The 26,652-nt window shown below is 36.9% G+C and overlaps 1 protein-coding gene across 1 annotated transcript in view; it reads right to left on the reverse strand.

The window, feature by feature from the left end:
- Positions 1 to 26,652, reverse strand: part of DCC (DCC netrin 1 receptor) — a 781,864-nt gene that overhangs the window by 153,307 nt on the left and 601,905 nt on the right. The window contains exon 16 of the mRNA XM_061169229.1: positions 2,257 to 2,352. Within this exon, the coding sequence (XP_061025212.1) occupies positions 2,257 to 2,352 (96 nt within the window). The remainder of the gene's footprint in view (positions 1 to 2,256; positions 2,353 to 26,652) is intronic.

Genomic DNA, 26,652 nt, shown 5'->3' on the forward strand with positions numbered 1-26,652 from the left:
TGGGAATACTTTGCAGAAGCTCAGAGACCGAAAATATCTTCTATGTAGCCCTTGGACACATTTACTGAAAGAGTTTCTCACAGAATCTAAACCTTTGATTCTGTTTATTTGTCCTTTGTTCTCCATGACATGTGAAAACACAATAAAATAAGTCTGCCACATCTAGGCAGGGATGTGGAAAGGGCTGGTTTTATTCATCCTCTCCAACCCCTTATTGACTTTTCTTCAATAAGAAAATTCCTCACACGTTTTCCAACTTTCAGTATTATTTTATTTCTCAGATCCATTAGGATTAGTCATAGCAGGAAAAAATTGTCTTATGGATCACTGGTATTTTAGAAACCACTCTGGGAATGCCATATGCTAAGAATTAAAGAATGACAACAAATGCTCAGGGGAAAGAAGTTAATAACACCTCAAATAGTTCTTTCTGAGCAACCTATCTTCAGCTTATCTGAACTCTATTATCGCCATTACTACTAGTTTCTGCTCAAAAATTGACTTTTGGGGGGTCATCTTAGTGTTCCTTCTTTGTGGGCTTTAGTTTTGGTAAGAAAATAAGAGTTCTAAAAGACTGACCATGGTACAATTTTGTGTGGTCTGATCACAAGCCACATCAATGACTTTTTATCATCTTTTATCCTAGGCAAGAAAGAGTTGGCTTACTGAATAAACATTATGGGAAGGACGGGCACAGCCAAAGTGGCTGCTATCTCTCAAAGAAACTTTGGCAGAGTAAGAGAATAAGGGGAAGAGGAAATCCCAGCCACCCTCCACCATGTTATCTTGTAGTTTCCATCCTGGCCCTCTAATTGCCTCATCTCTCTATATTTAGAAATAACACGTTTGATAGTAAATATTCTCTAGGGTAATATTTCTTATTTACCCTTTTTGGGGAGCCATGAGCCCTTTGATAACACAATGTAAGATATATACTGTCTCCACAGATAAATTAATATACTGACATGCACCCAAGCTTTTGCATACCACTCCAGACAGACCACAGACGTTGAAACCAGCAGCCAAAGAGTCAAGGAGACTCTGGAATAATATCCTTGCCTTACAAGGAAATCTGGTTGAAAGCAATAAAGTGATGGTGTGCTCCAAAAACCATCACATAACAACTGTGAATTTGGTTTACAACTGTAATTCTCAAGATAAGTTTATGAACAAAGCTTCTGGATTTGGAAAACAAACTGTACAAAGTTCACATAAATTTAGGTGGTAGCAGAAGTCACAGGACTCCATTATTTATTTTATGTTCATTTATTCCTACCTTCCAGGATTCATACTCAGGCACCCCAGTAATTTTGCATGTTCTCTGGGGCTCGCTATGAAATCCTGCTCTCAGATCCTTTGTTCTCATTCAGGTGAAAATGGCTGAGAAGTTGAATGAGGTCTGAGGGGTGTGGGTTTTGAAAGGGGGAAGGATCAAAGTATTCATTAAAAGGATGGAACTCTTGGGTTTTACTTTCACATTTCAGACATAAGGCTATTGGGGGTCGTCATGTGACTTTGGGTCATGTGATGGGTCATGAACAAGACTCACAGAGGTGGTACTTATTCTACTTCTGAGTAGGTCCAGCCTTGTTCACAAATAGGCTCCATAAATGGCTTGGGTCTCACTTTCTTACCCATCCCTTTCTCATTTCCTTGAGCCCTGTTTCTCTCCTGTGCTACCTTTCAAGTCCACCTCACGTAGCAATTCCTAGAGGTGAGAAGTCCTTGAAGCAGCCAATCCTTTTAGTGTGCAGAGGCCCTGGACACTGTTGGGGTGACCTATTGGCCCAGCTCAGAAAGAAGTCACTGTGTGACGCAGCCAAATCCAAGCCAGCCCCATGAGGTCAGTTCATCCTTGTCATATCAGCTTGAAGGACCCTCTGCAAAGAAGCAAGTGTCTATTCAGGCACTTGGTGGCCTTTTTTGCAGAGACCCTCTTGTCTACATTGCATTGATTTGAAACAAGCTGCCCAGAGGAATGAAGAGTGGTATCAGGATGCCAAAACATGAAGCTACTGGGAGAAGACAGAATAAGAGATCTATGTTCTCTAATTCCATGTACTAATTTATAGACTGAATCCCTCTCAATTTTGATAACCAAAAAAATAATAAATGGTGTGTATACATATACACATAAGGCTTAGGACATGATTACATATATTTTTTTCTTTGTATTTTGTTTTGTTTCGCTTTAGTTTGTTTTCTTCACCATAATTCAAATACCTTGTCACAAGAGGATTAACTACTTTAGCTTACCGGTTATAGATCTGGTGGTAGCACTTTCATAAAGAGGAACTCCTTCTCCTGCATTGTTAAAAGCTTTTAGGGAGATTACATAATGGGAACTTGACTCTGGAGAAAAACAGAAAAAATATGAACGTGTTGATTTATTTAACGTACTGAAATACTCAGGATAAACATTTTCCTGAAATCAAATTGAATATAATCAATTAAGCAAACAGTTGTTAAAAAATGAGTGAGTTTGATTCTGGGAAGAAGGTGGCAGTGGTGGCAATATAGCTTTTTGATCTTCCTGGATCTTCATATAAAAAGAGACAGAAGAACTAGATAGAAAACCAAAGGCATTTAGACATTTATGACAAAACGAGGTGATGAGGTCTATATGCTCACACCCTAAGATACAAGTGGATGCGGACAAACCACCAACATGTTATCATGAACCTGCATGTTATCAGTATCTGTGTAAGAGAAATCAGAGGGAAGCAACAAACCTGAAAACAGAGTAATTCTAAAATAACTATCAAGTAATGCTAGAAAGTGCAATGGACCAGTTTAAGAACAGTAAATGTAAATACTTGAAACTAACCTACAAAGTCTCCTTTCCAGGACAGGGTTCACACTGGGGACAAACTACTAAGAATATATTTAAAATTTATGAGTAAGACAGAAGCAATAGACATGAAAGGAAGAGAAAGTCCAGATCAAAGTAGGAGAGACGAATAGTCATGAAAACTTGGAAAGCAAACTGCCATAGTTTTTAGTGTGTATCAGGGTTCAGCCAACTTTTCTGTAAAAGGCCAATATAGTCAATATAGCTGTGCAGACCACTTTGTCACATATTCATCTATGTTTGTTTTGTTTGTTTGTTTACAACTCTTCAAAAATATTAAAAGCATTCTTAGTTCAGTGGGGCCCAAACAAAAATAGGACCTGGGTCAGATTTGACCCACAGGCTATAGTTTGTTGAGCCCTGAGTGCAGGTCTAAGGAAAACAACAGGATAGGGAACTCTGTGTATTTAGAAAACCCATTTGAACTTCTGGGAATGCAGGGAAACAAATCACATAAAAGCGAGCAACGAAAATCTGTTGAGGTTAAATTCCTTACAAAACAAAATGAGGAGAATATCATTCTTATAGACAAGTACACAAGAAAAGGATCAAAAATACACGAGAAAAACAGATCAAACCTGCAATTTACTGTTTCAAAGTGAGCTAAACAACATTAAGAAAATAAAATGCCAGATATGCAAGAGTTACATAAATCAGAATTGGAAAAATTCAGAAATGAGGCAGCCTGGCTCAAGAAAGAATTCTATGTAAGTGACAAAGAAATTTGAATGGGGCAGCCCAGCTCAAGAAAGAATTCCACGTAAGGGACAAAGGAATCTGAATGGGGTGGCCTAGCTCAAGAAAGAATTCCACTAGGTGAAAAAGAAATTTGAGAAATAAAGTGTAATGAGATGAACAAATAAATGCAACAAGGAGAAAATGAAAACAAAAACAAAAGTAAATGAAGAAAGAGTAAAAAAGAATGCAGGAAAAAGTGACAAATATTCTAGAAGGAAGCTAACATTGGAGTAATAGTTGTCCTTGAGGAAAAAAAACCAAAGAAAGGGAACAGAACAAATATAGATGAAAAAATGTTATTCAAGAAATTTTTGCTGACTTAAAAAAATCTTTTAGGCACGTGGACAAAAAGAATACATGACTTATAAGAGGGAAAATTAGTTTATTATCAGACTTTTTGACAGCACCATATTGTGCCCAAAGAAATTTAAGTGATTTTTTTGAGACACTCAAGGTAAGAAAATGTGACTCAAGGATTTTCCAGTCAACAAAAGTTAGATTTAAATATAAAGGGCTCACCCAAACTGTTATCAACTTGCAATTAATCAGGGAATATTGTTCCCCTGATCCCGAGATCCACTAGAAAATGAGCTTTAGACATTCGAAATGACCAGGTGAGATACTGACCTAATAGCTAACTGGTGAACAATAAATTTAATGAACTAAGACTAACTGAGGGTTAAAAGGGAGAGATTTTATTTTGCAAGGCTACATGTTCTGATATTGTACCTATATTATAATCATAAGATAAAATTAAGGGAGAATATGAATAGTATATGCAAAAATGTTTCAATAATTATTATTGATGGTGATACTATTATTATTGTTATTCTGAAACCAATGTAATATGAGATAGAGCAAATGAGTTATCAAGAGAAATTCTAATTCTATCATACCCTGTGTCCTTGAGAACTGGATTCCTGGTGTGAACAAAAGATTAAGTATTGTGTCCCTAAAATTTAATTGAAAAATCAGTTTAAACACAAAAGGTATTTTATCTCTAATTCTGTCCACTGAAAATGTCTAGAAACACTGACTCAATAACGACGGGTATCCCTAGCACCCAAACTGAGATTCTGAAAAAAATATTTTGCACTGCAAGAAACATAGGCTTCTTGGAGAACTGGTTGATTCCTAGTCTGCGGCAGGAAACACAGCAATTGAGCCTGAGGCATCCTCACATATCAGATAGGAAGGAAACATTCAAAGACTAACAGGATTGTATCAAATGGATTCGGAAATCAACTTGGAAGAGTTTTCCACTGACCAAAGGTGAGGACAGTCTGAGCGTCAATAAAGATAAAAGTTGCAATGAAATGAAACTTAACAAATATATATGAATGTGTGAATTCATAAAGATTTTTTAAAGAATAATAAGAGTTGGTCACTTCTGAGATTGACAGGGAACCAAATTACTATCTTCAAGTCTGGGTAAAGAGTCAAATATTTATCATGTCATTCTTGAATAAACTCTACCACTGTGTAACCAAACAGCATGTGAGGGGAGTATCCTTTTACCGTATTATTCCTACTAATAAGAAACAAATGATAAAATTCAAATATTGCTATTTTTCAACCCCAGTGAAGAAATGCAACTATGCACTAGGCATTCATGATTGCTAAGATAAAACAGAGAATCCAGACATTACATACCTCCTAATGAAAGAACACACTACCCTCTAGAGTCTTGCCAAAAGGATCGAACCTACTTAGTCTGATCAAGCTTCTTGATCCAAATGCCAGTTTGCAGGAAACAGAGCAAAGAAACAGGTTGAACTCTAACTTAAAGTAATTCATGAAGTGATACGTTTGTCACATGTGGTTTTCTGTGTCTGTGTTTTATTTTACAAAAAAAAAAAAGCTTTTAAAATGAATGAATTTATCTTTGACAATGTTCTTTGAAAATTGATTAGATGGATTTTCCTTTGTGAAATTTTTATGTGACCTAAATATTAGCGTTAAAGATTTGACATTCCAAACCACAGTGACACAAGAACCACAATACAACAAGAAGAATAAAATAAGATTACATTTAATGCAGTCAAAGGGCTTCTATTCAGTGAATGGCTTCGCCTGCAAGAGGGGATATTTACTTTTTTAGATTTATGTTGTCAACTTAGTTTACCGAAAAGAAAGTAATCAGTCAACAAGTGTCAAATGCTGTTGGAGATCCAAGAATATTTGGAAAAGATGGACCTCTGATGTCAGGTTACAATCAAAATTCCGGGCAGAGAAAACATAAAATTAAGCAGTAAAGTATGTGATACAACTTACGAATGCTATATGAGTTTAGAGGCCTAAAAAATTAGTGAGGGATTGGGTCATCAAAGACTTCTTGGACTTGGAACTAGGACTGAAGGGCATGGGTAGGATTTAGAGGTAGAAGGATGGTAGAAGAAAAAAATATCTCAGGAAAAAGATGGGACAGATTGAAAATACAGTGAGGAAGATCACCAAAATACTTTTCTACTAGGAAAAATATACTTTATAGTTATTGGAGTGAAGTCAAAGTCTGATTTCAAACATATATACAACTACAATGTAAACATTTATATTAGGTTCGAACCATAAAAAATTATTTCTTTTGGGTGAAACTGCATTTAGTTTCACCTAATATACATATACTATATATTTTCATTTGTCTATGTATTTCTTTATTAAGGGAGTGAGAGAGAGATCAGGAATGCCAAACTCACATGCTTAGAAGTTAGAATTTTATTTTTGTTTTTGTCTTTGTTTTTAAACCTGAGAGAGGGAGGGAGAGACAGGTAGATAAAGATATTTGGCTACAGTGTATGAGAGACAACAGGGGAGAGAGGATGCTCGACAGGAATTCATCTAAGTAATTCATCTAAGGAGCGGGGCCACCACTCAACTTCCAGGTGTTATTAGCATATGGAGAGCAGTCCTGGTGTTGTCAAATTTTCTGGAAATCCAGATTTTTATGGGAAATCATCACATTTTCACATGTTGGCAAATAATTCAAAGAAAGAAAATAAACCTGTGCTGGCAAAACAAAATATATCTCTGAACTGAATCCAGGTCCATGGCCACTAGTCTATAACCTCAGATTCTTACATATACAACTATATGTAGGAACATATATGTATTATGCAAATATATATGTATTCATGGAAGAAGAGGTCATAAAGTATGGGCTTCCTCAGTCAAGACGTCAACCATAAGATCAACAGCAACCAAGTAGAAACTATATGATGTGGTAAAGAGGGTAAATATAAAATAATAAAGCAGGTCTCCTTTATACAAGGTTATTGAGTATGCTTGTTTTATGTGGACCACTCCAGTTTAGACTGGAATTCAGAGGGAAGAATGTCTGACTTGAGTTCTGAACTTCCTTCTCAGGGTTGATGCTGAAACTTCCAGGTGGTGAGCCTGGTCCACATTACATTGAATTCATGCCTTCATCACTCTGTCCCCACCTCCCAGCTGCCCAGTTTATATCTCCTCAGACAACTGACTCTGTAAAAGCCTCTGCAGCATTACTGCACTATTTGTTTTCAGTGTTGGAGTATGCATTTATTCTCATTTAAAAAAAACTAAAAGTAACTCAACTGGTTCATTCTCATTTTACTGGTTTGAATTTTTGTCTCAGTCTGAATTACCTCATCTAGTTGCTATCTGGATCCTAAGCAGTAGTCACCATTTCTTAATCTCCCTCCACAGTAAAGGTGAAGTCACTGTCATTTCAATACTGACTCTTGCTAATATCGATACCCATCAAGTCTCTACTCATCTGAGTAATGGCAGCTTTTTCCATTCGATGTCTAGCCATGGTATAAGGTATGCTAGCAAAGAGTACGGAGTTTTACAATTTACCAGCTGTTGGATTAATGAATTACACTAACCGCTAAATTCCACAAATCCTAACTACCCTGGGTACACCTTGACAGTGGCCAAGCTTCAATTTAAATAGAAAGTGGTAATGGCTTAGTCTCAGGAAAGGTAAACAGATTTGCCTTTGGAGTTGCCATAACAACAATGGAGTTGTTACTGATACAAGAATATTGCTAGAGCCAGGGGTCTTCAAGACTTTTTGATCTGGTATTCTGCTGTTGTCAGTAATTTGAGGATCAGGTAAGTCCACTGACATTTGTAAAGTAACACAGAGCTACCTAGGAAATAAAAGACCTAAGACAACTTCACAACCCCTTCTGTCTACCTTTTCCAAGAAGCTTCTTTATGCTCTTCATACTCTACCTGTTACTCAACATCTTTTGGGCTTTCTCTGGCCTCCATATAGCGCTTTTGTCAAACTGCACCTGGATCTACTAAGGAAACCAACAGAATCTTTTTACACCCCCGTCAAACTTGATCCAATAGTGAATCAGCCTGAACAACAACAATAAAAATATTATTCGGTTATTGGTTAATAGTGGACATAGGACTATATTGCTTTGATCCCCTTTTATACTGTGATGGAGGCATCTCGTTTAAGTGTGTACTGAGGTGGAAAGATGGCTGTGAGAGTGTATGGGAGCAAAGGAGAACAAGGGTTTGTGTTTTCTCCCCGTACAAAAGAAGAGTGTCATTTACTAGCTCACCACTAGAGGGCAATGTGGAGCTATTTTCCTGCACATGCTCAGAGCTCTTAAACTTTAAAACCAGTAAATCACAAAAGAATTGCCTAGAATTGCTCCCTCTTTAGAAGCAGCAAATGAGTTAAACGCATTTAATATTATCATAATGAATTCCAAATGAATTAATCATTAATTATGGTCAGACCCCATTGTTCAGGAATACATTTAATGACAATTATGATAGTAAATTTATTTTTTCGATTTGCTGAAATGATACAGATATATAGGCTTGAAAAATGTATCAACTGCCTCTGAAAAATAACATATAGCAGTATTTTCTCATTTGACTTCACTGTGATTGAATCCTACTGAGATAACTTGAATTTTGGTGGATGTTCACATGGGGATTATTTTTAATTATGGATATTCTGAGTGATTCCAAAGATTTCAAACTATTGATCAGATTTTCATCATTGTTTGGCCAACCTTTCCTATAGAATACATCACAATGTGATAAAGAAGGATAAAGAAATACTTAATAACTTTTTGAGCATCCAAAACAGATGACTTCTGGCCAGTATCTTCTTTGTAGCTAGGAAAAAGGGGAAATAAATGCACATTTATTGATTATAGGGGTTATAAAGACAAGCAATGGGCAGTAGGGAGAATTTCTGGTTCTCCTTCCGCAGAGAGTTGGTAGGTGAGAGACCCATTATTGTAAGAGCTTTTGTTGAGGCTTGCCTGAAGGTAGTGAGATGCATGTGGTTCTCTGGGGCTAAGGGAATGAATCAAACAACCTGCAGACAGATCCTCAGGGGCTGGACCAAGATGCTGTACTTGGTAACAAAAGCCAGTAAGAACATCATCATTTTTAATTAATATTTTGTGTGAATTAAATGCCACTGGCATGTGCTAGATTGACAGCCCATAGTCCTTTATTCATTACAGATTAGGTACTTCACTCAGTGGCGCCATCAATGCCAAGCTCTTGTCGGGGCCCAGTCTTCATGTCTCTACATCTTTTGCCCTCTGTTAGCACTGCCAACAAGTCAATTATAGAAAATTAGAGTGGTAGCTGTTTTCCTAATGCAGATGCCTGCTCATTGCAGAGAAGCAGGGCTACCCCAGGCACAGAGTACAGACCACTGGATCCCTGTCAGATGGTAAGTGTTACTGGACACCTCTGACCCCACTGGACCTGAACCATTTAATTAAGTGTAATGGGTGGATAGCAAACACAGACAATTGCATTGATCTCTTAAAAGCATGAGCAATTCATATTCAAGAAAGATGCAATTTATATAGTACTTTCAATATTCAATTCTACTTCATTACATATACTTGTTTGCAAATTGAATTAATAGCTAATCTAATTAGCACCCTTTGAAGGTTTCCTTCCTTCCTTCCTTCCTTCCCTCCCTCCCTCCCTCCTTCTTTCCTTCCTTCCCTCCCTCCCTCCCTCTTTTATTCCTCTCTCCCTCCCTTCCTTCTTTCCTTCCTTCTTATTCTATGAACACTATCCAAAGAATGGTCAGATTATAACATAACTTGTTCATTAACCAGTCTTGCAGGTACCAGATACTCAGCTAGTCTGTGTAAGGAAGTATTTGAGTCTAAAGGAGAATCAACATAAATTTTCTTTAATCTACCAAGGTTTATCACCAGGAGGGAAATCAGATAAAAATAAACTTTATAGGGAAAGTTTCACTGCTTGGCATATAGGAAGCATTTAACAAATATTTGTTGAATTGATGAACATGTGAGACACAGAAGGGCTATATTATTTAGTGAAGGTTAAATGGCAGCCCCCAATCAATCTGAACATAGAACTCAAATTTCTTGATCTCAAACTACACATTCTGATACCTGTAGATTTATGAAAAATGAATCCAAAGAGATTGTGCAACGAAACCTCTCACTTGCATATTCACATTCAGTTATTCTTCCTCTATTCATTTGTTCATTTGCTCATCAATTATCATTGAGCACCTTCTGTGTGTAAGACACGGTTATAAGTTTTCTAGAGTATGTAAGGATTTAAACAAACAAGCCCTTATTCACCTTGATGAATCTTCTAATAGAGAAGCTATGTTGGAAGTCTTAAAAAAATCAGAGCAAAGTGTTCTGGGATCAGAGAGGCTTTGTCGAGAAGGTGGCAGTTTTGCTGAATCTTCTGATGAAGAAAGGTTGAGGAGAGAGAGTGGAATAAGCAAATACAAGTAAACACCACATGGTGGTTGTATAATCATGCACATTAGGATCAAAACTTGAAGACTGACAATTTCTCCTCCTTTTCCTCCTCCCTCTCCCTTTTCTCCCTCCTCCTCCATCCCCCTCCAAGTAGTAACATTTGTTGGATGTCTAATTAGGCCCTTTGTTAACTATCTCACATCCTTTATTTTATTTAATCCTTCCCTTAATCCAGTGTCTGGCATTCAGTAAGTACTCAACAAATATCTGTTGAATGGATAAACGATTACCCACTTTTTGTAGGTAAGTGGGAGAATTTCTAATTCCAAAGCTCAGCCCCTTATCCTTGCCTTTCACTGAATAAGAGATGGTGAGTTGAATAACATTTTGAATAAGTTTCAAACTGTGCTTTTAGAGATATTGATTCCCCAGAACTATGTAGTCCAGGAAAAGATGTTTAAAGCAGGTCTACGTCAGACACTATTGTAATTGTCCAGGCAAAGATCACAAAGGCCTGGCTTGAGGTGGTAGAACACAAATGAAGAGCAAAAGATGCATGTGAGTGACACAGTTTGTAGGTATATTTGGAGGGACAATGAGAAGGGGAAAAATCTAGAATGACTTCTACATTCTGAGTCTCATAGTGAGCTGAAATTGTTGTTGGGACTAGGAAATCAAGAAGGGAGAGAAAAATTCCTGCTTCTGTCACGTTTGGTATAGAGAGGAAGGGGCATCACAGATAAAACAGACGGGCTGCTCTGGGCTCTGATCATGGTGTAAGAATTGTATATAAATAATCTGTAGTATGGAGGACACTTTCTTTAAGCCTCGAGGAAGCAGTGCATCCCTCCAGATACTCTTCCAAGTAATTGTATTCCTTTTTTTTTTTTTTTCCCCGCTGAGTTAACTAGCTGTCTTGGGGTTATTTAGAGATAATCTGCTTAGAGTTGATGGCTCTTTCTTGATGAGCGCTACCAAATTTATGTGGTATTTTCCATCACATTTAAGAAAAGCAGACTTTCATGTGTACTGTGCTCTGACTTTAAAAACAATTTTTCATCAGTTATCTCAAAGATGTTACAAAGAAGTTAGGGCGGGGATGATCATTCCCATTTTAGTAATGGAGAGACTGAGGTCCAGTTGTAATCATCTCAGCCAGAGAAGACACAGGAAACACTGACTGTCTTCCATGTGCCCAGACTTGCTTCTCCATAGCAACAGGATGAGAAGGTCTGGGGTTTTCTCTGGACCATAATGCAGAGCAGACTTTAGTTACCAATTAGAGCAGAATAAACATTCGTCACCTGCTTTGGTTGGTGAGGCGTGCTTTGGCAGCCTGCCCTCAGAGTCAGAGAAACAATTAAATGCTTAGATTATAAAGCACCACAAACAGCTTACAAATGGGGCACTTAATGAAATGATTTCTCAGCAAAGCTTTACATGAGGCAATTACCAGAGACAATATAACCAGACATAGAGGTTTTCCTCTTTTCGTTCATATTTCTCAAGGAAATATTGAATTAAATAAAAGACAAGGTGAATATATTGTATGACCATCTAAGGACTCAACTAATAAAAAACACAAATACTGTTCACTTAGTTAATTCCAGAAAACAAATCATTACTTTGGCTTAAAAGCCAGTCAGACTGACCTCCTAGCATAAAGGAAAAATAGAAGAATAAAATAATAAAATGTGTTTTGGTTAGGAACTGAAAGAGGAAGCATATCTTTCCCTTTTACAAACATTTGCTATCCTTTCTTCTCCTACTAATTTTTGTCTCCTTTTTCTATGCTTCTGGGGTTCTTCTCTTCCTTACTCTCCTAATTCTTCTGGGTTTCTGGGAGACAGGATGGGAACTGGGAAGTAGAAGAGAAATACAAGGAGAGGACAAAGAGAAAGAATAATAAGCATATGAATACAGAGGTGCTGAGGAAAAAGAGCAGACGTCAGTATAATGAGGAGAGTTTTTGTTTATTAGCACTGGCTGTACCAGATACCAACGTGGCCAGGCTTTATCAGCCTTATCTAACCCAAAGGTGGGTACGATGATTGTCCCCACTCCAAAGATGAGAGAATGTAGTCTTAGTGATGGTCAAAGAGCTTGTTAATTAGCAGCGCTCAGATTCAAAGCCAGGTCTGTCCTACTTTTGCGTCTACCCACTTTCCTATCACTGCAGGATAAAGATTAAGTAAGACATCAGGGTCAAGAGGCCCCAAATGGTTTCCATTCTTTTTTGAAGTGGAAAAGTAGAAAGAAAGACACAAGACAGAAATAATTTTGGGGACTTTACCATGGCTCAGGTTAAGCAGAGCCCAAGTGGAATTTTTTATCTTTTAGTGTTTGAGGGGTGTGTGTGTGTGTGAGTGTGTGTGTGTGTGTGTGTGTGTGTGTATGTGCATGCGAACGCACACATGCGAGTATCAAAGTAGCCTGCTCAATCTGTCAGCTTCTATTTTCACTCAGGTTCCTGCCTTCCTCTGGATAATGTGTCTTGTTATTTTATTGCTAACCTTTAATTACCCAGGATGACAAATAGATAATACTCAAACACTTAAGTGGCATTCAGCCTGCACACATTTATGTGTATATTTGTTCATAATTACAGTGGTTATTTCTCTACATACTCTTGCTTCTGCTTTCTTCATTATCTTCAGATTAAGCTCCATTTACAGTAACCCACTAAGTATTGTAAAAACAGCGTTGTCCTATAGCACTTTCTGTGTTGATGTAAATGTTGAATAACTACACTATATGGTACAGCAGTCACTAGCCACATTTGACTGTTGGGCACTTAAAATATAAGTAGCATGACCAGGAACTAATTTCTTTTCATTTTATTAAACTTTAATTAGTTTAAGTTTAAAGAGCCACATGTGGCTAGTGGCCTCCATGGTGGACAGCACACCTATACAGAAGCTCTGTTTATCTTTCTCTCCCATGGTATTGCCATAGTTACTAAGGTCCTGTGGACAATGCCAAGGGCAATTGGAGAAGATTCAGTGTGGGGGTTCTTGCTGCTATTTTTCTCTTCAAATGTGGAATAACTCACTAAGTGTACATACTGTGATTTTATAGTCTGGGTTAAAGTTTAATTTTATAGGCTGCATACATATATCACACCTGAAGGTAAAAAATTTAAGCATTTGCCTTGTATCTGATTCAATTTCTTGTATATATCTTAAATGATTTCTATCCTCATGGCAAGTAAGCTGCCTCAACTGATGAAACTTTTGAGTACTCAAATTTTTCAATTCTGTGCTCTAAAATTTGGATTTGTTGCTCATCTGAATATGTACTTGATTCAGGAAAATATGTCCACATGGAAAAATAACTTTGTTAATAATGGAAAGGGACATTAAATTAATGACAAGTCTAAGGTGGCTGTAAACTTGAACTCATTTTTAACCTCATGCTTTAATAAACCATGAAGAAATGAAGTCAAAATAGTTAGGTTAGAATAAAGACCTGGTAAAAATAATAACTACCAATGAAAAATGGCACAAGGAATATAGCATTAGGCCAGTGATCATAAACAAATATAGTTTCGGACCTAAGTTCTCAAGCAAATCAACTGGTATTTTAGTTACCCACTCAGATTGCCTTGGGCTCAGGGGGTAGAAGAGGAAGAGAAAAAAATTAGACAAAACCAAATGGACTTACAATGACCTGATCCAACGTCAAGCAAAAGTCTGCATTAATAGTAACAGTAGATGTATGGGAAAAGTAAAACACGCTGTCATTATCAGGAAGCCAGTGAAATAAGAAGCAAATTACAGTTGTTGATCTCAGCAAGATATATTGAATTATAGCATTACTGGTATAGATTTGGATTTTAACAGACAATTTTGTACATGATTGCTTTACATTGACCTAGATTGTAATACAGTTGCATGTCTGGAAAATCCTGCTGAAAGACTGTGAACAAAGGGAAATGATAAATAGCAACCCATCCAGTTGTGGGGAGATACATGTGGTGAGGCTGGGCCTTCTTCAGCACCTTGTTTAGTAAGAACTGGGAAGAAGGTAAGTAGCCAGAGGAGAACATTTAGAGATGTAAACTGAAAGGGGTATAAACCTGAACCCTGCGGCAGGATGACCTTAGTGAATTCCCAGGGGCCTCGCTTTCAGGGAGAATCGCTGAGCATTTAGGGTCAAGGCTCAGAAGGCAAGAGTTCTTCCTTCCAGACAGATGTCACCCCAAAAGGTAAAAATTCAGAGAGAGTAGAAAGGCCGTGGCACTGGGATTAAACAGACCTGAGTTAGAAATGAATTTGACTACTTAAAAGATATATATATTCTTAAGCAATTTTCTTGACTTCTCTCAGTTCTATCTTTGTCTTTCTTAAATCTGGAAATGTGAATGGTATTACCTTCATTTAAGATATATGTTGAAATTGGTGCAGCCACTATGGAGAATAACATGAAGGTTCCTTACAAAACTAAAAATAGAGCTACCATATGATCCAGCAATCCCACTCCTGGGCATATATCCAGAAAAGACAAAAACTCAAATTTGAAAAGATACATGCACCCCATTGTTTATAGCAGCACTATTTACAGTAGCCAAGACATGGAAACAACCTAAGTTGTCCATGAACAGATGAATGGATAAGGAAGATGTGCTGTGTATATATATATGTATACACACACACACACACACACACACACACACACACACACACACAAACATACGATAGAATATTACTCAGCTATAAAAAAGAATGAAATAAGGCCATTTGCAGCAACGTGAAAGGACCTAGAGATTATCATACTAAGTAAGTCAGATGAATATCATATGCTATCATTTAGACGTGGAATCTAAAAAAAAATGATACAAGTGAACTTATTTACAAAACAGAAATAGACTCACAGACTGAGAAAACAAACTTATGGTTATCAAAGGGGAAAGGAAGGGGGGAGAGTTAAATTAGGAGGTTAGGATTAACATATACACATATATAAAATAAATAAACAACAAGGAACTACTGTATAGCACAGGTAATTATATTCAATATCTTGTAATAACCTATAATGGAAAAGAATCTGGAAAAGAATATATATATATATATATATATATATTTATATTGAATAACTTTGCTATACACCTGAAATGAACACAACATTGTAAATCAACTTTACTGGGCTTCCCTGGTGGCGCAGTGGTTGAGACTCTGCCTGCCAATGTAGGGGACACGGGTTCGAGCCCTGGTCTGGGAAGATCCCACATGCCGCGGAGCGACGAGGCCCGTGAGCCACAATTGCTGAGCCTGCGCGTCTGGAGCCTGTGCTCCACAACAAGAGAGGCCACGACAGTGAGAGGCCCGCGCACCACAATGAAGAGTGGCCCCCACTTGCCGCAACTAGAGAAAGCCCTCGCACAGAAACGAAGACCCAACAAAGCCATAAATAAATAAATAAATAATTTAAAAAAAAAATCAACTTTACCTTAAAAAAAAAGTTGTAAATAAGGCTTGAATGGACGCTTGACAAAAGAAGATATAGAAATGGCTAACAAGCACATGAAAAGGGAAATGTAAATTAAAACCACAACACAATGAGACACCACTTCACTTACAGCACCAAATGTGAGGGTATGGAGCAACTAGAAGAATGCAGTGTTTCTAGTTGAAATGTAAAATGCTACAACCACCTTGGAAAACTATTTAGCAATTTCCTTTAAAGTTAAACATATTCTTACCATACAATCTAGCAACTCCCTCCCGGATATTTACCCAAGGGAAATAAAAACATACATCCACAAAAAGTCCTTTACAGAATGTTTAGAGCAACATTATTAATGATAGCCAAAACAGAAACTAACTCAAATGTTCAAAAACAAAACCCATAAATAATGACATTCACACAATGGAATACCATCTGAGTAATGAAAAAACATGGGCTACTGATACATAAAAATATACTGATGAATCTTGAGAACATTACACTAAGTGAAAGCAAAAGATACCAGACTCAAAAGAATACAGATTATAAGGGCACATCTTTAGGAAGTTCTATGACAGGCCAATCTAATCTATGTTACTCAAAATCAGGGCAGTGGTTGCCTGTGAGGGATTGGAGGTTTATTGGAAGGAGGTGTGCAGAAACTTTGTGTGGTGATGGAAATGATGTGTACCCTGATTAGGTCCTTGTTTATATAGGTGAATACATTTGTCAATATACATGAAATTGTATCTTTAATATCTGGGCATTTTACTATGTGTCAATCTTGCCTTAGTTTAAAAGAAAAACTATACATGTGTTGTGGTCAGAAAAAATAGGTTGATATGATATTTTAAAATAACTAGATACTGGGTCAACATTCAATAATGGTATTTGTTTTATTATTATGACCTGTTTTGAATGCCACCTTTTATAACTATTCATTATAAATTTAAAGTTTTGTTTACTTTCTCTTTCTAGGGTCCTAACTTTACCGTCAATGCCTACTTTGTCTCTCAGAAGGCTGCAAGAACCATCACCTTGGTGTAACCAAAAGCTAAGATTTTACTTCACCACTCCTGTGCCCTTGCAATAACACTGACAATGGTCATTCTTTGTAGATTATAAAAGGAAATACAATCGTGTTTCCAATTAGTCACTCCTTTTCCTTCTGACACTCACCGGCCCCACTCCCTTTGAAAACTATGAACGGGGATTGAGAGTCTTCTGAGATGACCTGGCCCTGGAATAATTTATAAGGCAAGAGATGTCTCTGATAATTGCTCCTAGTTATTCGGAATGTATCGTTTAAGGGAGAAACAAAACTTTAAACAAGCTGCAAAGAGAAAGATAATCTTGCCATTTTAAGACTTTTTTAAAAATCTGAAATGTTGGTTCATAATTTGTTGTTCATCTTATTTATAATATTTGTCCTTTAATCATTGTTGGTTGTTATATTACATCAAACCCGTCAATAAAAAAATTCTTGCCAATGAAGGAATTCAAAAGAGTATGTGGTACTTTCTAAAAGTCTTTCTCAACAAAGATTTCCAAAAGACACTGTAAACAGAAATATCACTGGAATAGGTGATTAACATCTTAAGGAAACAACTAGGATGCAGCAGAATTCACTTGTTTCCATACATTTTGTTCTATTAGCTAAGCATCGTATTATGCTCTACATCTACTCCTATATACATACACTGCTGAAAGACATATTCTCTTTTGTATGAGTTATATTGACTTCAACCCATTATTTTTAGAAATTCTTTATGTGTTGCAGAAAAGGCAAAGATTAAGTCTGAAAAATAAATTCAGAAATATAAGTAGGACTTATCCAAATACCATTTCTAGACTTCGTCAAGTATCAAAACTACCTGGGTGCTTTGAAGATTAAAGGGATTTAAAAATATTGTAAAACATAATAAGGGTGTAAATCCAAATCCCAAAGAGTGTGCTCTAATTCTTTTGTTGTTTAAGAATTTTATTTTTATTGGACATTACTTGAAATAGGGCTATCAACAAAAACTAAGATTCTTTTCCTTTGTGAGTGTAATTTTTCTTGCACTGTAATTATTATAATTCAACTTAAACTCAAAATAATAAAGTAGGGAAGTACAATTAGAGAGATATGTAAATAATACTGTAGTAGTTTCAAAGATAAATTAAAAAAAAATATTTTTCAGTGATGAATGTTAACAAGTGATGTCCTTTCTAGGATTCAAGACAATGAATATGGTATGAACTCTATTTGTCATATATATCATATTAGTTAAGGTACAGACCAAGCTGCTATAATAAAGAAACACAAAATACAGCAGCTTAAAGTAGAAGTGACAGTTTAAAAGTGAGCAGTCCAGTGTGGCTCACGTGGCTTTGCCATCCTCTGTGACTCCTATCTCTTGAGTCTAATTCCTTGTCATCTCCTAGCCAGGGAGAAGGAGAAAAGACCTGAGTGTCACACGTGCTCATGCATTCTGTGAGGGGGCAAGGCCTGAGGATGGAAATGTCACACTTACTTATCTGCATTGGCCAGAACTTAGTCACACTGCCATCCACAACTGTAAAGAAGGCCATGCACGAAAACTGCCTTTAGCTGGGTGTCCCTGTATCTTGCTAAAATCAGGTAGGTGGGTCTATTATTAAAAGTCACTGCCTGAGGAAATCAGAAGAGATAATCCATGGAAAGTTCTTTGCAAAAGAAAATGAGATAATTATCAGGTTGTTTCAGAACAGTGGTGATTATTTATACATGCTCTCTCTCCTTTAATGCACACACCACCTGTGAGAGAGGAATCTCCTTATTCACTCTGAAGGCAGGACCCATTTTTCTTTATTTTTTATACCCCCAATGCCTACCATAGTTCCTGATAGACAGTAAGCACTTAAAAACTATTTGTTGAATGACAAAAATGACTCGTTAAATGAAGGAATTAAAAGGTAAACAAAATTGATATTCAAAAAGATTAATTATCTTTGCCGAGGTCAAAGAGCTTCTAGCTGGTAGAGACAGGATTCTACCCAGATCTATTTGAAGTTTTTTTCCTAAGTGATTCTCCTGCAAGAAAATTCCTGTGATAAAACAAGCCATCTGCTTGAGAGAAGCTCTTCCTCCGTAAACTGGAATATAAAATCTGTAATGGCTACAGCTTTGTCAGCAAAGGATTTGTTGTATTTCTTGTGTGGAATGTGAAAGATACTTATGTTGGTCTCATAAATTTCCTGAGCAATCACCCACTCTTTTCTCAGCCTTTTTGATGTCAGAGAAGAATGTGGTTGACTGATTCTCAAATGAATAATTCTAACAAGAAGGCTCATTTCCAGTGAGCTGCATTGTGGCTTATGATTATAAATAGGAAAGTTAACCCCTGATTAATGGATGTTTTAATAAATGCTCAATGCTAGAACAGTCACATATTCCTGTCTCGTCCTTTCCCCATACGCTATAACGATTTCTGAACAGATCCCTTCAAAAACCATTAAACCTGGTAATGGACTAACTGGGCTCCCATCCATACCATAGGTTTAACTATTAATGCTCACTCAGGAAAGAAAAAGTCTGCTGATTTTTTTTATCCTTGAAAGTAGAATTCAGAGACAGTTTGCTGAATATTTAACACAGGGTGAAATTTCCATCAACGTGAGAAACATCACAATGAGGATGTGTGTGCGTGCATGTATGGGATCATGTGGGGGGAGCTGCATAAGAGTTCAAAGACTATATCTAACATTTGTACATTTTAAAGTTATGAAATAATGTGTGTGGGAAACCAAGTTGGTTTCCAAATGACATACCTGGGAAAATATAGAAGTTATGACATTATTTACACATATGTGAAAAAGAGTGAGCAGGAGACAATTGAAACACATATCAAATTACTTATCCCAAAATCACCACCTCCATTTATTTGTACCTTATTTATATGGAAATATTCAGTGAAGGTTGGGATTTCTGAATTCTCTAGGTCACTTTGCCTTTGATAATATGGTGGATGAATTAGAAGAAACCCTAAGAGTTTGTGATGCTTAATGTCAACTTCACTGGCTATAGGGGACCCATTAAACATAGCTTCTGTGTTTCCATACAAATTGTGACATTTTTTATTCTACTTCTGTGAAAAATGCCATTGGTAGTTTGATAGGGATTACACTGAATCTGTAGATTGCTTTGGGTAGTATAGTCATTTTCACAATGTTGATTCTTCCAATCCAAGAACATGGTATATCTCTCCATCTGTTTGTATCATCTTTAATTTCTTTCATCAGTGTCTTATGGTTTTCTGCATACAGGTCTTCAGACTATACTACAAAGCTACAGTAATCAAGACAGTATGGTACTGGCACAAAAACAGAAATATAGATCAATGGAACAGGATAGAAAGCCCAGACATAAACCAATGCACATATGGCCACCTTTTGATAAAGGAGGCAAGAATATACAATGGAGAAAAAACAGCCTCTTCAATAAGTGGTGCTGGGAAAACTAGACAGCTACATGTAAAAGAATGAAATTAGAACACTCCCTAACACCATACACAAAAATAAACTCAAAATGGATTAAAGACCTAAATGTAAGGCCAGACACTATAAAAATCTTAGAGGAAAACATAGGCAGAACACTCTATGACATAAATCACAGTGATATCCTTTTCGACCAACCTCCTAGAGAAATGGAAATAAAAACAAAAATAAACAAATGGGACCTAATGAAACTTAAAAGCTTTTGCATAGCAAAGGAAACTATAAACAAGATGAAAAGACAACCCTCAGAATGGGAGAAAATATTTGCAAGTGAAGCAACTGACAAAGGATTAATCTCCAAAATATACAAGCAGCTCATGCAGCTCAATATCAAAAAACAAACAACCCAATCCAAAAATGGGCAGAAGACCTAAATAGACATTTCTCCAAAGAAGATATACAGATTGCCAACAAACACATGAAAGAATGCTCAACATCACTAATCATTAGAGAAATGCAAATCAAAACTACAATGAGGTATAATCTCACACCAGTCAGAAAGGCCATCATCAAAAAATCTACAAACAATAAATGCTGGAGAGGGTGTGGAGAAAAGGGAACCCTTTTGCACTGTTGGTGAGAATGTAAATTGATACAGCCACTATGGAGAACAGTATGGAGGTTCCTTAAAAGACTAAAAATAGAACTACCATATGACCCAGCAATCCCACTACTGGGCATATCCCCTGAGAAAACCATAATTCAAAAAGAGTCATGCACCACAATGTTCACTGCAGCTCTATTTACAATAGCCAGGACATGGAAGCAACCTAAGTGGCCATCGACAGTTGAATGGATAAAGAAGATGTGGCACATATATACAATGGAATATTACTCAGCCATAAAAAGAAATGAAATTGAGCTATTTGTAGTGGGGTGGATGGACCTAGAGACTGTCATACAGAGCGAAGTAAGTCAGAAGGAGAAAAACAAATACCGTATGCTAACACATATATATGGAATCTTAAAAAAAGAAAAAAAAAAAAGGTCCTGAAGAACCTAGGGGCAGGACAGGAATAAAGACGCAGACATAGAGTATGGACTTGAGGACATGGGGAGGGGGAAACGTAAGCTGGGACGAAGTGAGAGAGTGGCATGGACATATATACACTACCAAATGTAAAATAGATAGCTAGTGGGAAGCAGCCGCATAGCACAGGGAGATCAGCTTGCTGCTTTGTGTCCACCTAGAGGGGTGGGATAGTGAGGGTGGGAGGGAGATGCAAGAGGGAGGAGATATGGGGATATATATATACATATAGCTGATTCACTTGTTATATAGCAGCAACTAACACAACATTGTAAAGCAATTATACTCCAATAAAGATGTTAAAAAAAAAAAACATAGCTTGTGGGTGTATCTCTGAGGGTGATTCTGGATGAGATTAGCATTTGAATCCATGGGTTGAGTAAAACAGATTACCCTCTCCAGGATGGGTGGGCATCAACCAATCCACTGAGGGTCTCAATAAAACAAAAGTTGAAAGGAAGAGGGATTCACCCATTTTTTCCACCACCTTGCTGCTTGAGCTGGGACATTTCATCTCATCTTCTCCTACCCTCAGACTGAGATTTATACCATTAGTTCCATGGATTCTCAGGCCCTTGGACTAGGGCTGAATTATACCACCAGCTTTCCTGGATTGCAGAAATATATATCTCTATATCTATCTATGTATCTATCTATTTATCTATCTATCTATCTATCTATCTGGCTATCTATCTATCTATCTATCTATCTATCTATCTATCTATCTATCTATCAATCATCTATCTATCATCTATCTATCCATCTACCATCTATCTATCAATCATCTCTCTATCTATCAATCATCTATCTATCCATCCATCTATCATCTATCTATCCATCTATCTATCATCTATCTATCTATCTATCTATCTATCTATCTATCTATCTATCTGTCATCTGTCCATCCATCCATCTATCTTATAGGTTCTGTTTCTCTGGAAAATCCTGACTAATACAGTGTTCTCCCTCTGCCAACTGTCCACTTCTTCCCCAGTAAGGAAATTCAAGAACATTTGCTCGGTCAATGTCTTGGCAAAATAAATATTATACATTTCCCAGCCAATCTTGCAGCTATGTTTTTGTGAGAAAACAGAGATGATTTATCCTCGTTTATGAAAGAAGGAAAAACCTTTATAAAAATATGTTAAGTGGTTTTATATACTTCATCCCTTTACTCTTTCTAATAACCTCAAGAAACCTGTATTTTTATCTCTAATTTGAAAATGTCAAAATTGATACTTAGAGGAACTATTATTTGACAATGGTCTCCCAGATAATAAAAAGAAGGGCCAGATTCTAAGTGAAGTCTTTGATTCTAAGTCTAGTGTTCTTTCTACTCAGCCATAACTTGCAATATTGTTTCTCTCTTTGGCACTTGATAATGTTGATTTACAGCATTCAATTCCAAGCACACTTATGCTCCAGTAACTCTATCTAATTAGCTGAATAGACTTATCCAAGTAATTCTATTATTCTGTTATTATAACATTAATGATCTTGAACAATTTATTATGATTTTTGAACCTCTAAAAAGTATCTCATTGATAATAATAATGAAACCTAGTCTGCTCACTGACTCTCTAGGAAACCAGGCAAATCACTGGAGGCCTGCACTTAGATAAGAAGCAACTCATTTTTAGAGAAAACAAATTGTTCTGCTTACAAATTATTGTACAAGTCATTATTATTGAATTCAATATATTTCTTAAATTGAATAAAAAGCATATATACTCTTTCTATATTATGGGCAAATCTGGATGGCTCAGGTGGGGGACTTTAGTTGAAAAGAAGGAAAAACACACTTAGACAAAGAAACATAAAGACTTAATGTGTGTGTAAATGTGTGTGAGAGACAGAGAGAGAGAGAAAGACAAGTTAGAAAAAGTACTTTCAAACCTATACATTTTTAGTGGAAAAAAAAAAATCCCTGAAGAATTTTTCAGGTATTAAATGCCTGTGGAGAAATGACTCAGACTGCAGAAAATTATTCTAGAGCTTCCAAGGGATTGGCTCCATTTGCTACATATTTTTCAAAGATGTATTTGACTTCCACAAGTACATCTTGTGGAAGATGCTTAGCCTGATGTTGTGGTTAAGAAATACTTTTTTTTTTTTAACTTTTTATTTTATACTGGAGTAGAGTTGGTTGACAATGTTTTGTGAGTTTCAGGTGTACAGCAAAGTGATTCAGTTATACAGATACATGTATCTATTCTTTTTCAAATTCTTTTCCCATTTAGGTTGTTACATAATATTGAGCAGAGTTCCCTGTGCTATACAGTTAGGTCTCTGTTGGTTATCCACTAAAAAATGTTGTTTTTTTTTTAAATTTATTTTTGGCTGCGTTGGGTCTCCATTGCTGTGCGTGGGCTTTCTCTAGCTGCTGTGAGCAGGGGCTACTCTTCGTTGTTGTGCACAGGCCTCTCATTGCAGTGGCTTCTCTTGTTGTGGATCACGGACTCTAGGAATGCGGGCTTCAATAGTTGCAGCACATGGGCTCAGTAGTTGTGGCACACAGGCCCTAGAGTGTGCAGGCTTCAGTAGTTGTGACTCGCAGGCTCTAGAGCACAGGCTTAGTAATTGTGGTGCATGGGCTTAGTTGTTCCATGGCATGTGGGATCCTCCTGGACCAGGGATCAAACTCATGTCCCCTGCATTGGCAGGTGGATTCTTAACCACTGCACCACCAGGGAAGTCCCCAGTTTTAAATATAGCAGTGTGTACATGTCAATCCCAAACTCCTTAACTATCCCTTCCCCCTACCCTTCCCTTGGTAAACATAAGTTCATTCTCTAAGTCTGTGGGTCTATTTCTGTTTTATAAATAAGTTCATTTGTATCATATTTTTTTGGATTCTGCATATAAGTGATAGCATACGATATTTCACTTTCTATGTCTGACTTACTTCACTCAGTTTGACAATCTCTAGGTCCATCCATGTTTCCGCAAATGACATTATTTCATATTTTTAATGGCTAAGTAATATTCCATTGTATATATGGACATTTAGGTTGCTTCCATGCCTTGGCTATTGTAAACAGTACTGCAATGAACACTGGGGTGCATGTATCCTTTTTGGACCATGTTTTTCTCTGGATATATGCCCAGGAGTGGGGTTGCAGAATCATACAGTAGCTCTATTTTTAGTTTTTCAAGGAACCTCCATACTGTTCTCCATAGTAGGTGTATCACTTTATATTCCCACCAACAGTGTAGGAGGGTTCCCTTCTCTCTACACCCTCCTCTCCAGCATTTATTGTTTGTGGAATTTTGATAATAGTCATTCTGACTGGTGTGACGTGATATCTCAATGTAGTTTTGATTTGCATTTCTCTAATAATTAGCAATGTTGAACATCTTTTCATGTGCCACTTGGACATCTGCATGTCTTTTTTGGAGAAATGTCTATTTAGGTCTTCTGCCCATTTTTGGATTGGGTTGTGTGTTTTGATGATATTAAGCCACATGTGCTGTTTGTAAATTCTGGAGACTAATCCCTTACCAGTCACGTCATTTGCAAATACTTTCTCCCATTCTGTGGGTTGTCTTTTCATTTTGTTTATGGTTTCCTTTGCTGTGCAAAAGCTTTTGAGTTTCATTAGGTCCCATTTGTTTATTTTTTTTTAATTTCGATTTCTCTAGGAGGTGGGTAAAAAAGGATCTTGCTGTGATTTATGTCATAGAGTGTTCTGCCTATGTTTTCCCCTAACAGTTTTATAGTGTCTGGCCTTACATTTAGGTCTTTAATCCATTTTGAGTTTATTTTTGTGTATGGTGTTAGGGAGTTTTCTAATTTCATTCTTTTACATGTAGCTGTCCAGTTTTCCCAGCACCAGTTACTGAAGAGAATGTCTTTTGACCATTGTATAGTCTTGCCTCTTTTGTCATAGATTAATTGACCATAGGTGTGTGGGTTAATTTCTGGGCTTTCTATCCCATTCCATTGACCTATATTTCTACTTTTGTGCCAGTACCATACTGTCTTGATTACTGTAGCTTTGTTGTATAGTCTGAAGTCAGGGAGCCTGATTCCTCTAGCTCCATTTTTTTTTTTTCCCCCTCAAGATTGCTTTGGCTATTTGGGGTCTGTTGTATCTCCATACAAATTTTAAGATTTTTTGTTCTAGTTCTGTAAAAAATGCCATTGGTAATTTGATAGGGACTGCATTGAATCTGTAGATTGCCTTGGGTAACACAGTCACTATGACAATACTGATTCTCTTCCAATCCAAGAGCATGGTATACCTTTACATCTGTTTGTGTTGTCTTTGATTTCTTTCACCAGCATCTTACAGTTTTCGGAGTGCAGGTCTTTGTCTCCTCAGATAGGTTTATTTCTAGCTATTTTACTGTTTTTGATGTGATGGTAAATGGGATTGTTTCTTGAATTTCTCTTTCTGATCTTTTGTTGTTAGTGTATAGAAATGAAACAGATTTCTGTGTATTAATTTTGTAGCCTGCAGCTTTACCAAATTCATTGATGAGCTCCAGTAGTTTTCTAGTAGTGTCTTTAGGATTTTCTGTGTATAGTATCATGTCATCTGCAAACAGTGACGATTTAACTTCCTCTTTTCCAATTTGTATTCCTTTTATTTCTTTTTCTTTTCTGATTGCTGTGGCTAGGACTTCCAAAACTATGTTGAATAAAAGTGGTGAGAGTGGACATCCTTGTCTTTTTTCTGATCTTAGAGGGAATACTTTCAGCTTTTTACTGTTGAGTATGATGTTAGCTGTAAGTCTGTCATATATGGCTTTTATTATGTTGAGGTATGCTCCCTCTGTGCCCACTTTCTGGAGAGTTTTTTATCATAAATGGGTGTTGAATTTTGTCAAAAGCTTTTTCTGCATCTACTGAGATGATCATATGGTTTTTGTTCTTCAATTTGTTGATGTCATGTATCACACTGATTGACTTGCGGATATTGAAAAATCCTTGCATCCCTGCGATAACTCCCACTTGATCATGGTGTATGATCCTTTTAATGTATTGTTGGATTTGAACTCAAATACTTTTAGGTCAGGCAGTTTGAGTCCTGGTTCTGTCACTTACTTGCTAAGAGGTTTGGTATAATTCATTTAAGCCTTCTTAGCCTCAACTTAACTTTTTTTTAAAAACATCTTTACTGGAGTACAATTGCTTTACAATGGTGTGTTAGTTTCTGCTTTATAACAAAGTGAATCAGCTATACATATACATATATCCCCATATCTCCTCCCTCTTGCATCTCCCTCCCACCCTCACTATCCCACCCCTCTAGGTGGTCACAAAGCAGCAAGCTGATCTCCCTGTGCTATGTGGCTGCTTCTCACTACCTATCTATTTTACACTGAGTAGTATATAT

This window comes from Eubalaena glacialis, chromosome 15 (assembly GCF_028564815.1).
Source record: "Eubalaena glacialis isolate mEubGla1 chromosome 15, mEubGla1.1.hap2.+ XY, whole genome shotgun sequence".
NCBI lineage: Eukaryota > Metazoa > Chordata > Mammalia > Artiodactyla > Balaenidae > Eubalaena > Eubalaena glacialis.